Here is a 15640-nt window from a genome sequence, read left to right as displayed (position 1 = left end):
CATTTCTGACCAGGCTTGTTTCATCCTGCCAGGTGTCACAGCCGCTGTCCTGCCAGGGTTCTGGGGAAAAGGCATGACAGTGCTGACTCATGGAAGCAGGCACAAAGCTGGTCACAGTGAGGACCTCTGAACACAGAAGGACTTCTCTCAGTTTCAGTCAATTCTTCTCTGACCTGTATGTCCCAGCAGCCTCTCCCTCTGCTCAGGTGGTCTCTTCAATCCATCCTCTGCTTCCTGCCTGTGTCTTCTCTACTGCCTTGTCTTCTTTGCTCCAGTTCTGTCTCCTGTCCTTCTCTGAACTTCACCAAAGGAATGTCAGAGTATTTTGATAGCATCATGATGATATCAGCACTTTTTGCTTGGACTGTGTTTTACTCTTTCATAGAATCATAGAGTTGTTAGGGTTGGAGGGACTTCAAGAATTATCTAGTTCCAACCCTCCTGCCATGGGCAGGGACACCTCACACCAGATCAGGTTGCTCAGAGCCACATCCAGCTTGGCCTTAAAACCCTCCAGGGATGAGGCTTCCACCACCTCCTTGGGCAACCTGTTCCAGTGTCTCACCACCCTCATGCTGAAGAATTTCTTCTATCTGGTCTTCAGCACTCTCTCCAAACTATAGAAAATAAAAGTACTTCTGCAATTCCCATCTCCATGGACTCTTAAATCCCACATATTTCAAGATCTCAGTGTTGTTCAGGAACAGAGACACCTGCTCTTGCCCATGTCTGTATATGAATGCCCTCTAAAATAGCAACCATCACAATGAACACAAGTTTAGTTTTATTTTTCCTACATCATAAACCTTAGGTAGTGGAAGAGAGTTCTTGTGCAGGCTCCTCTTCTGAGAAGGAGATCTGGAAAACACACTCTGGAAACATTTGCAGTCCTGCAAATGTGCATCAAAAATGATGTCTTGTTTTCCTTTTTTGTGATGTAGCTTTAAAAGAGACTTCAGTTACTTATTTGGCAAATCTCCACCTTCTTCTTTGCTGTAACCAGCAGCAGTGTTGGGACTTCCACACAAACAAAGCCAAAAGAAAAGAGGTGGCTTAGTTATGATTTTTTTGAAAAGAAACTTCAGCAGTCAAGCCAGTGCCTGTGCAAGGCAGCAGCAGATGAGGAGTGAGGCCCTGCTCACCTAAAAAGAATCACTGCCACATCTGGATCCTTTCCAAGATGGAGACAAGAAGCAGAGAATGTTCTGCTGCGAGTTTCATCTCCACCTCCAAACTACACTGCTGCCAGGGCAGCTCCTCACCACACCTTAACCTCAGCAGGGTGCAGGCATGACACCATACAAAACACAGCAGTGAAAGCAGCACAAGCTGGGCTGCAGAATTACTTGTGGTTTGCAACGCAGGACTGGCAGCCGACAAACAAGGCACGAAGAAAACCAGCCCAGAAAAAAATGAGTCTGCAAAACAATGCCCAAAAGTCAGTTGTACAATAAGCCACTTAGCAGCTTTCTTCCTAATCCGTGTCACATGTTTTTTATAGCTGAAAATAATGAACTGCTTGCCATTGCTCAACAAGCAGGGGTCTATCTGAAATCACTTAATAACAGAAACAACAGGGAGCACCAAGACAAGGCACTGAGAATTTCATCTGCTGTCTGAAAGCAGAACTTAATTGCATTAATTTCTGTGCTAGACAGCCCAGATTTGGGAGCAAGGGAAGAAAATCTTCTGAGAAGGATGTGATTGTTTGGGTGGAAGAAAGAAGAGGTTTGCTGCAGCATTGTGTGGTATTGTTTGAGGCTAAGAGAACTAGGCATCCTTCTGTCACTCTCTAATATGAATTTAAAGGTCTTCATGTGTTATTTAGCACTAAAAACAGATCATGAGGCCTTTGCTGCCATTTACCAGTTCAAGTATATCTTTCCACGGTGAACTCCAGAGCAGTATCTTCTCCCTAACCCTACTTCTCTCTTAGCGTCCCTGCAAGACAAGATAGCCACAGCTGAATTTTCCCCCAGATGCCATCCTTCTGTTCTCCTACAGGGGGGTGGATTTGATTTCTTCAGGGCCTTTATAAAACCCTGCACGGCTCTGAGCGCTGAGGTTCCGCTTGTTGAATTCCTCTGAGATTTCCAGGAAGGACTTCCCCTTTGTCTCAGGAAGGAAAAACCCAACATAGAGTGCAGTACAGATGCAGACCACAAGGAATGGGATGTAGCAGAAATGAGCTAGAGTTTTCTGAGGAGGAGGAAAAAAACAACAACACAGTGTTGGTGACATTCGGTACAATGCTAAACAGGCCTCTGACCCTGGCACCTGCAGCGACTAACTTCACAGTATTGCTGTGGACCCTGGTGAGGGCCTCACATGTCTGGTCCCCAGCACAGCTTGGGGGATTTGTTATAGCCAGAATGGCTCAGAATGGGTTGTGGAGTTCTGTTCCCTTTTGTTTCAGGAATTACCTCAGGGGATGGTGCTAGAGCCCGGCCATGGGGAATTACATCACATCTCTAGTCCCAGCTGTTCTCAGCTGAAGATAGAGGAGGAACAGCAGTCATCCATGCCCCAAATTAATCTGCTTCCAGCCTCACATCCAGAAATCACTGCAGGGAACATGGAGGAAGTTTGTGACCACTTTCCTCATACAGATCCCTGTCTTGGCACTGCTATCTTGCTGTGTGTCTGGACCTTGTGATACTCCAGGCCCTTTCTCTTTTCCTGGTCACTATCAAAGCCTCTTTCTTGCAGAAAACACTAGAGAGCTGCTTTGCCCTAGGAACCCACCACAATGAATGGAAAGGCTGTTCCAACCAGAAATAGGTTGAACCAGAGCAGAGCGCCACAGATCATGTAAGCAGCTGGCCGGGACATTTGGTCAAAAACCTCTGTGGGCAGAACTCCTGTCACACCAGCTGGAAAGAGAAATGCCAACAGAGTCAATAATGTTGTTGACATTGTATTAAAAACAAGAGAACATGTGATAAAAGGCAATCCCAACATGCAATATATGAGAACAGCAAATTATTAGCTAGGAAATTATTCTGACTAGTCAGCAATGCCAGAACAAAGAGTAATAGAGACCAACTGCAGCAGGGAAGAGCTGAAGGTTACATGTTAAGGTCTGGCTGCTTATTTGAACTCTGTCATGTCAGAATGAGCTTCTGGGAAATGTTTTGTAAACCACATTATTCTCAACAGGACCCAGCTGTGAGAGTATCTTGTAATTAATTCATTCCTATGACACTGTAGGGACTGGGACAAGAAATTACTGCCAACTCATGTGGCAATTTGGTGCTTTTCTTACCTGGCTTCCTTCAAACCCACGTAAAAGAAGAGAGCCTCCCACATACCCACATAGCTGCACAGACACAGCCTGTGTACTGCTCCCACAACCACACAAACTAAGGGATTCTACCACAACAATGCATGTTATCAGCTAAAAAATGGATGTGGAAATTGTTCTTCCAGGTATCAATGAGTAAATGATGTAGCCATCAGCCTCTGGGGTTAAAGTGAAGCATTAGAAATGCTGCTCTACCACCCTAAAAGGTTGGGCAGAAAACCACAACCTCACCCATTTAAGACAAGAATCACCTGGAAGAGCCATCAGGAGATGGAGAAACGGCATAGAGAATGGCATAGGCTGTCCCTGCACAACACTGACTTACCAGGGGCATGCAAGCCCCCTGGGAACCGCTGGCAGAAATTGCCTTATTGCTTTGAGCATGCTGTGGCTAAGGAGGGCCTCAGAGTTTCCAGAACCCAAAAGTTTCAGGGAAAGCACTGAGGGAACTGACCTGGTCCGATTCCAAAGCTCAGGATATAGGCGAAAATGCAGGCCATGCTGAGATAAGGCATCCAGCTGATCTGAGTCTACAGCCACAGAGACCAACAGAAAGCCAGTGAGGGCACTTACACTGACCTGCTCCCACTAAACAGCCCAGGCATACAAAAGGCAAAGCCCAACTCCACTGCACTAAAACAGCCCAGTGGAGTTTGTTACCTGCTGGCTCAGAGCAACCATGAAGACAATGGCCCATCCTGCCATGAAGAGGTATCCACCCAGGAGCAGTGGCCTCCGACCTGCATAGTCTATAATCATGTTCTGCACAGAGCAACACAGTGACACAAAGCAGATCTTTAACTTGTGCTGACATTTCCCATTTGCTTCCTCTTCCCATTTCAAAACACCTGCCTAACTTGTTCTACTACTACTTTATGGATGTTATCCACTTCTCAGCAAAAGAAGGATGGAACACTGACACAGGTTGCCCAGGGCGGTGGTTGAGGTCCCCTCCCTGGGGATATTCGCGGTAAGGCTTGATGAGGTTCAGAGCAACCTGATCTAGTTGTGGATGTTCCTGCTGACTCTGGGGAGGTCAGACTGGATGAGCTTTGGAGGTCCCATCCAGCCTGGACCATCCTGTGATTCTATAAGGAAAAGTCAAAGGAAAGAGTCTGCTGGCAGGAGTCAGGTAGGGATGGTGTTCAGGAGAGGTGAGAATGTCCCAGCTGCAGCCAAAACTCTGCCACTATCTATAGTGACACAAAGCAAGAGTTGTGGGGTTTGGAGATTTCAGACAGTAGTGATGGTGCAGTGTCTGGCAAAACAATGTTTCAGCACTGGTTAGGCCACACCATGAGTACTGTGTCCAGTTCTGGGCCACTCAGTTTAGGAAAGATGTTGACGTGCTAGAACATGTCTAGAGAAGGGCAACAAAGCTGGGGAGGGGTCTGAAGCACAGCCCTGTAAGGAGAGGCTGAGGGAGCTGGAGTTGCTTAGCCTGGAGAAGAGGAGGCTCAGGGGAGACCTGAAGGGAGGTTATAGCCAGGTGGGGATTGGTCTCTTCTCCCAGGCAACCAGCACCAGAACAAGAGGACACAGTCTCAAGCTGCCCCAGGGGAGCTTTAGGCTGGATGTTAGGAAGAAGTTCTTCCCAGAAAGAGAGATTGGCCATTGCATTGAAATGTGATGCCCAGGGAGGTGGTGGAGTCACCATCACTGGAGGTGTTTATGAAGACACTTGAAGGGGTGCTTGGTGCCATGGTTTAGTTGATTAGATAGTGTTGGATGATAGGCTGGACATGATGATCTCAAGGTCTCTTCCAACCTATTCTATTCTAAAACACCTCTGCATTAACCTGTCTGGACACGAGTGCTGAGAACCTGCCTGGCTGCTGGGCACAAAAGGCTTCTTTGGCAGGGAAAGCAAAGAAAAGCTCAAATCTAAGAGCCTCCTTGGAGTCAGAAAGTGCATGAAGAGTCTCACACAAGTGACAGAGGTGATGAGCTCACAGCTCCCCGTGCCGATTACAACATATGGGATGGTGTCCGGGGGAATGCCGGCCTCCTTGAACACGTACGCCGCATAGAAGTACATCTGGGGAGAAGAGAGGAGAAAGCAGTGAGGGGAAACATCTGACAACACAGCCCACTGCTGTTCCTGAAGGACCACCCAGAGAATGACTCACCTGCTGCCATACAGACTGCTTTGACAGTGCTCACAGAATCAACCAGGTTGGAAGAGACCTCCAAGATCATCAAGTCCAACCAATCACCCAACTCTAACCAATCAACCAGACCATGGCACTAAGTGCCTCATCCAGGTTTTCCCTAAACACCTCCAGGGATGCCGACCCCACAACCTCTCTGGGCAGCCCATTCCAATGGGCAATCTTTCTTTCTGTGAAGAACTTCTTTCTAAGATCAAGCCTAAACTTCCCCCTGCACAGCTTGTGACTGTGTCCTCTTGTTCTCTTGCTGGCTTCCTGGGAGAAGAGACCAAACCCCACCTGGCTACAACCACCCTCCCAACCTTGCCTCAAGGACAGGCATACTTTGGCAACCCAGCAGCTGAGGCTTGGAGATGTCCCTAGGCAGAGCAGACCACTACAGATCCCTCTGCTGCAGCAGGAGTGCTGCCAAGAGCCTGCAGTCACCCAGCACTGCTGCTGGCTGCTCACCGAGTCGTTCCCACACAGCTGCATGGCACTGCTCAGCACAACGATGCTCAGTAGCTGCCGCCTCAGAGACTGGTTCTGGAAGAGCTCCCAAGGGTTCTTTGCTCTCTGGCCTTTAACAGCAGCCTTCTCAGCAAGCATCTCTTCCAGCTCTGCACTCAGGTCACTATTGCCTCTGAGCTTCTGCAGTGCTGCAAGGACAAGAGAACCTCTTATCCCCTGAACTTTACCTTCAGTTTGCCTGCTCTGCAGGGTGAAGGATTGAGCAGCAACTGGTGGCTACAGGAAACTGTGTGGCAAAGTCTGTGATTGTGGTGGTACCTTCACAGAGATGGTGTAGCTGCCTGAAGGATTTGGAGGGAAAGGTGTGCAAATCCTTCACCATTGTTTGACAAGAGAATATTTCCAACCAGTGCCATTTAGGCAGCTGTGCTTCTGACTCAGATCTCAAGTGGCTTCTCTGGGAAATGCAGGCAATTAAGATGTTCTTGGTAGGCAGCACATTTTTCCCAGAAGCTAATTCCAGCCACTCAGTATACAGGGATTTGTATGCTGCAAATCTAAGCAAATCTTTTAATATGAATTGGCTTCAGATGTGGTCATGAGCTCTTCAACCAGCAGCTATTTCACTTCAGAGTTACAAAACATATTTGCCATTGTGGACACCAGTCCCACCTTTCAACTGTCATCCTTTTATAGGAAGATCCTTTCACTTACCAAAATAGATCACAAATATTTAAGATTCTGGAAAGTTCTTTAGTTTGGAAGGGGGAAGTGACTGTATCTGGAACTTGGCACAACCCTTCCTACATTTCAGACTTTGGGCACCATTCTCAAAATGCTGGGGAACAAAAGCAGGATGCAAACCAAGCATTCAGAAGGACCAGGAGTGTTTATCCAGACACACACCCAGCCACTACCTGCTGCATCATCTACAGCAATTCCAAACACTGATGGTACCACCTATTTTGTACAGACCAGATAAGGTCCTCTGCTCCAGAAACACACTATCCATGGAAGCAGTGCCATGGGGATTAAAGCTTTTATGTTCAGCTAAGGCTGACAGAGTCAACAAAGAGAATACTTGTGTTGGAAAGAAGTCTACATTTCAATCTGCTTTGGGCTGAATACACTGGAGTGAACGTTGAAAATATGCAGTTAACCCTCCTGTGGTTTACCTGCCCAGTCAGGAGATCTCAGATGCTCAGTGAGAGGCTCTCAGGCACCCTAAACTCACCAGAGATGCAGGATTCCTCATCTCCACGGTCAATCAAGAGATATCTGGGACTTTCAGGGAGCCAAGGCAGAGCTGTGAGCTGGATCAGGGCAGGCACCACATTGCTAGCTAAAAGGAATGGCCAGCTCTCCTCTCCTCCTAGGAGCTCCCTAGAGAGAAAGAGAGAGAGAGAAAGAGAGAGAGAGAGAAAGAGAGAGAGAGAGAGAAAGAGAGAGAGAGAGAGAAAGAGAGAGAGAGAGAGAAAGAGAGAGAGAGAGAGAAAGAGAGAGAGAGAGAGAGACAGAGAGAGAGAGAGAAAGAGAGAGAGAGAGAGAGAGAGAGAGAGAGAGAGAGAGAGAGAGAGAGAGAGAGAGAGAGAGAGAGAGAGAGAGAAAGAGAGAGAGAGAGAGAGAAAGAGAGAGAGAGAGAAAGAGAGAGAGAGAGAGAGAAAGAGAGAAAGAGAGAGAGAGAGAGAGAGAGAGAGAGAGAGAGAGAGAGAGAGAGATAGAGAGAAAGAGAGAGAGAGAGAAAGAGAGAGAGAGAGAAAGAGAGAGAGAGAGAAAGAGAGAGAGAGAGAAAGAGAGAGAGAGAGAAAGAGAGAGAGAGAGAAAGAAAGAAAATAAACCCAACAGAATTCCCACAGCACATTTTATGACCTGGCAAGAGCCCAGCAGCCTCTGCTGCACATGGGCACTGGAAAAGAAAGGAGAGAGGTGGTAAAGAAAAGGAAACACAAAACACCGGGGAGGGGCGTATTAAGTAAGTATAAATTTGGCTTCTTGCTCTACATTACCTGAGTCCAACAACCTGCCCCAGCACCAAGCCCAGGGCTGTAAACGATGCAGATGTCAAGGCCACAGCTCCTCTGAGCTTCTTTGGGGCACTTTCTGCCAGATACATGGGCTGAACGTTCATGCTGACACCTGGGCAAGGCAGACAGATACTGACCTCAGCTTGCAGCTTGCAGATGAGGACTAATGCAGTCACAGAAGCATAGAATGTTAGGGGTTGGAAGAGACCTCCAGAGATTGAATCCAGCCCCACTGCTAAAGCAGGACCACCTAGGGCAGATCACACAGGAACACAACCAGGTGGGTTTTGAACATCTCCAGAGAAGGAGACTCCTCCTGAGGTTGCCAGCTGGACTCTTGTGTTGTGGACCATGTAATGGCTCATCTAACAGTGCTTATGATTTACCCAGAGCCTCAGTTTCACTCTCACTATTATCTACTCTCACTATTATCTACTAAACAGCCATTTCCATACTCCTAAGTGGCAGTGGATAATGAAACTGAAAGCTGCCAGGGCCTCAGGCTGGTGGTCTTCTCAGCACCAAATCCAAGGTTAGAAAAGAAGTTTCCATCCTGTCCCTCATTTTGAGGGGATGATCATGTATTAAAACATTTGTGTACACTTCTTAGGAAGAAGGGTGGTGAGATTCTGGAACAGGCTGCCCAGGGAGGCTGTGGATGCCTCCTCCCTGGAGGTGTTCAAAGTCAGGTTGGATGAGGCAAAGTCTAGCTGAGAGGCATCCCTGCCCATGCTGGGGAGGTTGGAGCAGATGATCTCTGAGGTCCTGTCCAACCTGAGCCATTCTGGGATGATTCTATGAATCATTTTTTCCTTGGATGAATTTCTAAACACTTCAATGTTGGTGCTTAGGCTGGTGAGTGAGTGACTGGCAACATTCCTAGAGGCAGATGGGGGTGGATATTCAGCTCATTTTCTCCCTAAGCTCCCCTCCCTGTGTGCAGAGGACCCACAGACACCCTCTTGTGTATTACACAAAACACCTGCCTGGGTCTGCCTTACAAACAGCCCTTGGAAGCAAAGTGTGACACCTGTGTGGACATTCATGGACACACCCGTGCTCAGACCTGCTGCTGCATGCCTTAGATCAATCCTGGTTTAACCTATCCTGTTTCTAACTGCTGCTTGGTGTCACATTTGTCCTGTTCTGTTTCTCATGTCACCATACCTGCATTCACACCAGTAAAAAACCTGCTCAGCATAACCATTTCAAAGGACTTTGCCATCCGGCTGAATCCAGACAAGATTGCAGCTACGATCACAAAGACATTGTTCAGCAGCAGGGACATCTTCCTGCAGAGAGAAAAGAGACAGTGCTGAGGGTCAGGTTTGGTTACCAGGGAAAACATTTCACCTGGCAGATCCAACCTGCCATGCCTGGTAGCCCAGGGTGGGCTGCTCAGCTCGGCCACAGCCTGGTTCCTCAAAGCCCTCTGTGAAGGCTCTGTGTGCAGACGGCAGATCAGCAGCTTTGGTGTCTCATTCTGAAAACAGGAATGAGCATCAAGGATCTGCATGGCTGATGCAATGAGAGTCATCTCCAGCTACCAGCACAACCATAGGGTGTCCCTGCAGTGCTGCCTTTAGACACTGAAGGCATCGTACAGCCCTCACCCAGATTTCCTGGCTCTCCACTCAGAGTTTCCCTTTGGAGTGAAGTATTGCTTCAGAAAATTGTGTGTGTCTGGGGCTGAAAAGGAGAATTTGTTGAAGCAGGCATTCTCATGTAATGGTAGGAGCCTTAGGAAGCTTGTGTCAGAAAGTTTGTGTCCCCCAGCAGGAATTTCTGTCCAAAACCATGAATTAAAAAAAGAGAGCTCTCTACTGACCCATAACAGCCAGTAATTCCCTCTGCTCCCAGCTCACTGCCCCATCTACCTCTCACAAGTCAGGCCTCTGGTCTCTCATTCATGCTGGGCTATAGGGGTATATTCCAAAGCACTACAAGGGGACATCTCTAAACTTTTCAGGAGATAAGGAAACCAAATCCTTTCCAGATCTTCACAACTATGAAACAAGTGAGCCATGGGAGACAGAACTCCAGCCCCAACCCCAGACCTGATGCCTGCTTCATCATACAGGAAGAACCAACCAAAGTGATAGTACACAAAGGAAGATTCTGAGGTGAAGGGAGGCAAAATCTAATATCCTATTAGCTTCTGTTAGTAAATGTAAGTGGCTTGGGGTAGAGCTGTGCATGAAAGATAAGTGAGGAGAGGTGTTTTCCAGAGACTCAAGCATGGGAGGTGGGGAAGGGGGAAAAGCAGCTGTAATGGTTTAACTTCCTGAAATATTTCAGCCAAAAAGGTGGATACACAACCTGTGGGGCATGAGGACCTGCTCTTTGTAAACCCCTTCTGTTTCTCCTGTGTCCTTCCTATCAATTCCCACAGCTCATTTGGAAGAAAAAATCCCTGGCCTGTTCTGTCATAATTTCCTATTTCAAAGGGTGGCAGAAAACTGGGGACAAAAGTGGTGGTGATTCTGGAGATGGCTCCTGTGCTATGAATCCTTGTACACTGCAGCTGGGGCAGAGAACGATGTGAGGTAACATGGGGAAAAGAACAACTCCCCGTGGGGTTTGGAGGCATGAAATGATGCCACAGGTGGCTTCTCCCTGCAAATCCATATCCCTCTTACCTTCCCAGCATGATGGCCATGGGACCAGCAACAACAGCCCCGGTGAGTCCTCCCAGAGGGTATGCAGAAACAGTGAAAGACCACAGCAGCAGGATCATGTTGCTCTCCAGGGGAACGCCTGTGCGCTCCAGCCAGGTTTCATTCATGAATGTCTGGATGTACTGGGAGGGAAGGACAGTGCTGCATGACCACCACACAAGAGATGAATGACACTGAAAAATGTAAAGGCTTCCAGATCAGTGCATCTGTGACTCTGTTCCTGCCTCCAAACCTTTGGTTGAAAAAGGGCCTCCAGTTCTTAGCTGTGTTTTTAAGAGTGTACAGCTGTGGCTGTTGCAAAGTTGTGCTTGGTTTGTCTCTGTCTGTAGCTCTCTTGGATCGTTTAAATCTATTTCATGGGCCCAACTTTGAATTGAAGGGGAAAAGTCCTTTTCAAAGGATGCAGGGTGGAAAATGTTCAAATTAGAGTTGCTAATCCAACTGAACCAAAGCTTTTGAATAAATTGTGACACTAGGTCCTGCTCAAGGGTAGCTCTTGGCAACTTCAGATGTGAGTTATGCATAGGGAACAATACATCCTTCCCACCTCAGCCTCAGTATTAGCAGACTGTGTGTTTTCAGTGGCAGAACACTGTTTCTGGCCAGGGTGAGGACACTAAGGAAGTGTCCATCTCAGGAGGAGGCTCTCAGACCAGCAGTACTTACTGAAGTTGGAGCATTGATGATGGAGATGTTGTAACCATACTGGAAAGTGCCTCCAATCCCAGCAGCACATATTGTCAGGATCAGGATCTTGCTCTGAAGCTTAAGAAGATGGACAGAAAATGTGTAGCTTCTTTGCACAGAATGAAATGGCTTAACAGACATTTGGGCCATTCCTACTTGGAGAGAATCATAGAATCAACAAGGTTGGAAAAGACCTCAAAGATCATCAAGTCCAACCTGTCACCCAGGACCTCATGACTACTAGACCATGGCTCCAAGTGCTATGTCCAATCCCCTTTTGAACACCTCTAGGGATGGTGACTCCACCATCTCCCTGGGCAGCACATTCCAACAGCTAACAACTCTCTGTGAAGAACTTCCTCCTCATCTCCAGCCTAAACCTCCCCTGACACAGCTTGAGACTGTGTCCTCTTGTTCTGGTGCCGGTTGCCTGGGAGAAGAGACCAACCCCTTCCTGGCTCCAACCTCCCTTCAGGTAGTTGTAAACAGCAATAAGGTCTCCCCTGGGCCTCCTCTTCTCCAGGCTAAACAATCCCAGCTCCTTCAGCCTCTCCTCGTAGGGCTTGTGCTCAAGGCCTCTCCCCAGCCTCATTGCCCTTCTCTGGACACCTTCAAGAGTCTCAAAGAGACTCAAGAGAGGCATGAGGTGAAGTTTGCAATAGGCTACAAAAGTAAGATGCGAAGTGACAAAGTCTGAAAAATCCCTTCAGATTGGTAAATTTGCTCTCCACAGCAGAGTAGTGCTAAAAACTCATTGCCATCCACAGGGAACTTGGGGCAAAGGTCTGCCAGTGTCCTTGGTCAGCTCTATATGCTGACACAAAGCAAGTGCAAACCCAGTAACCGCTGGTCAGGACTGGTGTGGGAGCTGCAGTTAGTTCAATTCACTATGAAACTCTATACTCACAGGATGAGCTATTCAAGAAGCATTGCCAAGCTTTGATGACTTCTGCCTCATTTCTAGTTAAGCTCTACTGGATACACCTTCTCTGTGCCATGGGGGAGCTTCCCATGGCTGTGTATATCCAGTGCCTTTCTGCTTCACTGATGTTATTTCTCCTACCTTTCCATGGTAAGGACACAGGTTTCAGTTCAAACCAGAGTGTCTTTCCTGTGCTGCTTCTCATGTGCAGAGCAGACAAGGTTAAATGCTGAACTTCCTCATGACACAGCTACTCCTACATGTTCTTGTGTTTAGCAGTCTGTAATTGTGTCAGCAACCAGAATTTTTTCTGCATCTTCAGTATTACTATACAGGTAAAATAAGTGACAGATGTGGTGCTCTACCACATTCTGGCCTCCCTGAGGTCATTTCTCCATCACTACTGCCCATGCTTGTATTGCTAATACCACTGCTGTGCCTTCAGAAGCAGGGGCAGGAGAATGGGGATGCTTTCATGGTACGAAAGGGAGGTCTCTTGACTTCAAGAAGGCTGTAGAATAGGCTGTCCTGGCCAGCACAGTATGGCAGCTGACTGGCAGGCTTGTGAGCAAAACAATGCCTCTTGTTTCCTGTCACAGTAGGATGTCCTCAATGCTACAGTGTGAGTGCAGCAGAACCACACTGGGGTGAACTGTGGAGAGCCAGGGGGGATGCTGTGCAGAAAATGGCTAAGCAGTCTGACTGATCTGTCCTCCTCTGTGGTGATGTTTGTAAGACTCAAGTCACTCTCATCACTTCTGCCTAGACACTTTCTTGTGTGGCTCTGCCTTCCAACTGACCTGCAGATCCCACAAAGGAGCACAGCTGAGTGGCAGCAGCTGAGAGCCTTCATGTTCCCCTGACCATCAGCCAACTTCCTTTCCTTGCTGCAGCCACAACTCCCGGTTGCTGCTCCTCTTTCTATGTCCCCCCCACCCTCCTTGTCAATTCATGCTTATTTTGTGCCTCTCCTTTGCTTTCCCCATCTGACTGTGAGATCCTTTGTCTGGCAAGCTGCACTCTGATGGTGTCCTTGGACTGGGAGCACTGTTCCATGGCTCAAGACCTCTCTGAGATTGCTAAAGGCCTCTGGCTTTTAGCCTGGCAGCTCCTGCACAATACTGTGGTTGGTCCAGGGCCAGGATGGCCTTTGCCAGCCTCCTGCTTGCAAACCCCTGCCAGTGGGACAGCTCTGTGGGTGACGTGAGTTGGCCATTCTCCAGTTAGTAAAGGGCACCTCAGGCTAGACTGTTTTTTGCTACATGTATATGACCCTAGTAACCCTGAGAATAACTTAAGAGAAACCAAGGCTAGGGAGCTCTTTCTGCTCTACCTGGTCATTTTCTTCTTACAAAGCCACCTACCAAAGAAAAGGAAAGTTTGCTCTTGTCTTGCTACAGCTCTAAAATCACAGCTTCAAATGATCTTAGATTTTTTTCCTTTTCTCAAAACCTTTTATTATAGATAGCTTCCACATCAACCTGAGAAAGGACCCTCTCCCAGGATACAAATGAAGCCAGGCTGTTCCAACTCTGCAGCAAGAAGAGGCTGAGCTCTCTCCTGTCCCAGTAAGAAGCAGGTTCATTTTGCTTGCATTCCCTTGGCTACACTACTGCTTGTTACTGAGACCTGAGCCAGGATTGTGCACCTGCTGCCTCTGCTCTTCCCAGTTATTCTGCTTCTCCAAGTGAAAGGGATTTCTTCACCTTACGACAGCACATTTCTTTTTCAGTCACACTCCCTACTAACTCTTGCTCATTTCCCTGCTTTCATCATAGAGTACACCCCCTGTCAGGTCCTGCATCACTGAGCCCACTGGCCATGGGCTAAAGGAAACTGCTTGGTTTCTCCCTTCAGGAGCCACCAGACAGTTCTGTGCTCAGAGCAGAGCTGTATTTACAGGATGCCTTTCCCAAACCTTCCTCAACACCTGGCTTCTGCACCACTGTCCCAGCCACTGTGGTGGCACAGCCAGGAGAGCCATCACTCTGTCAGCTTTAGCCCAAGGACACTCTGCAAGAACCTGGCAGTACTTCCACAGCCTTACAGAAATGCAAATTCAAAAGCATGAGCAGTCAGCAATAATAGTAAAAGAGATGATTTTTACCAGTCTCTGCAGCTTGGTCATTCTCTTTGGTAGGTTTCCCTCTGTCTGCCAAAGCCTCTGGCACTCTCAGCCGTGCTCTGAAGGATTATTTAAATCTCCAGCCTAGGAATGTGTATTTAGTCACCCATTACATTGGGATAAGACACTTGACTTGGCAGGTGTTTTGCCAGCTCATTTACATTCTCAAAATAGGGCTGCACCTTCACTAGCAATTCAGCCTCAGCCCTTTTGTTCAAGGTACCTGACAGCCTGGGGAAATGATTCTGCTACAGCCAGAGCTGTCTAAAGCCTCTCAAGGGCCAAAATGGTTAAACTCCCTCGCCAGGAGCCTGGCACAGTTGCCCACTGGTGCTTGTCTAATTGTGATCAGAACAGCAGCAGATTACAGCTTTCTTTCTCACTGTATTTGCCCTGGAACTAAATTTAGGGTCTGAAAGACAAACCAAACTATTTCTCTTAGTCCTGTCAGTGACAGGAATGGACAAACCCCAAACCTTTCAAATGTCCTTTCACTGCCCTCCTGTGTGTGTCCTGGTGACACAGAGGCAGTGCAGCTGCTACTGACAAGGGGCTGGGCACTGATGTACAGGGGCTGCAGTCCTGCTCCCTCCTCAGAGCCTGGCACAGAGCAAACAGCAACACTGCCAGCACTCAGGTTTTTCACCCAACAATTACCTCTGACCTTCATGTCACAGGAGGCAGAGGGCTGTGCTTACATGTGCTGACACCTCTGCTGTGAGCCCATGCTGAGGGAGCTGGGGGTGTTCAGCCTGGAGAACCTTAGAGCTGTCTGTCAGTAGCTGAAGGGATCCTGCAGAAAGGCTGCAGAGAGACTTCTGCTGAGGGTGTCTGGAGACAGGACAAAGGGGAAGGGTTTGAAGCTGAGGCAGAGCAGGGTTAGACTGGAGCTGAGGAAGAAGTTCTTCAATGTGAGGGTGGTGAGACTCTGGCACAGGCTGCCCAGGGAAGCTGTGACTGCCTCCTCCCTGGGGGTGTTCAAGGCCAGGTTGGATGAGGCTTTGAGCAGCTGAGTCTAGTTGGGAGGTGTCCCTGCCCATGGCAGGGAGGTTGGACTAGAGGTCGCTGAGGTCTCTTCCAACCCATCCCTTTCTATGGATCTATGATTCCATGATGATTCTATGACTTTTTGCTTCCAAAGTGCACAGTACATACTACACCACAGGGGAGGTTCTCCTGCTCTCTGATCATCTTTGGGGCCTCCTCTGGACCCACTCCAGCAGGCCCTCTCTTGTGTTGAGGGCTCCAAAGCTAGACACAGCAGTGAGGGCAGAGGGGC

At 48.2% G+C, this 15640-nt stretch overlaps 1 protein-coding gene across 1 annotated transcript; it reads right to left on the bottom strand.

The window, feature by feature from the left end:
* Positions 1-1738: 1738 nt before the first annotated feature.
* LOC104309523 (solute carrier family 2, facilitated glucose transporter member 11) lies at positions 1739-14659 on the bottom strand. Its single transcript, XM_009910851.2, has 12 exons — positions 14344-14659; positions 11294-11392; positions 10589-10749; positions 9117-9241; positions 7932-8061; positions 7160-7308; positions 5926-6113; positions 5232-5342; positions 3965-4066; positions 3759-3834; positions 2746-2873; positions 1739-2199 (listed from the first exon to the last, which is right to left on the bottom strand). Exons 1-12 carry the CDS (start codon positions 14362-14364, stop codon positions 1999-2001), a joined length of 1491 nt encoding a protein of 496 aa, XP_009909153.2. The 5' UTR covers positions 14365-14659; the 3' UTR covers positions 1739-1998.
* Between the last annotated feature and the right edge of the window lie 981 nt (positions 14660-15640).

This window comes from Dryobates pubescens, chromosome 25 (genome assembly GCF_014839835.1).
Source record: "Dryobates pubescens isolate bDryPub1 chromosome 25, bDryPub1.pri, whole genome shotgun sequence".
Classification (NCBI taxonomy): Eukaryota; Metazoa; Chordata; class Aves; order Piciformes; family Picidae; genus Dryobates; species Dryobates pubescens.
The sequence above is the reverse complement of the archived record's forward strand: the minus strand, read 5'-3'. Positions and strand labels throughout refer to the sequence as shown.

Coding starts and splice junctions, on each gene's coding strand:
- LOC104309523 (XM_009910851.2), bottom strand. CDS start 14,364: ATGACCAAGCTGCAGAGACTG. Junction 4,067..5,231: donor TCATCACCTCTGTCACTTGT/GTGAGACTCTTC, acceptor TGCTCTGTGCAG/AACATGATTATAGACTATGC. Junction 2,200..2,745: donor CAGCCTTTCCATTCATTGTG/GTGGGTTCCTAG, acceptor CCTCCTCCTCAG/AAAACTCTAGCTCATTTCTG.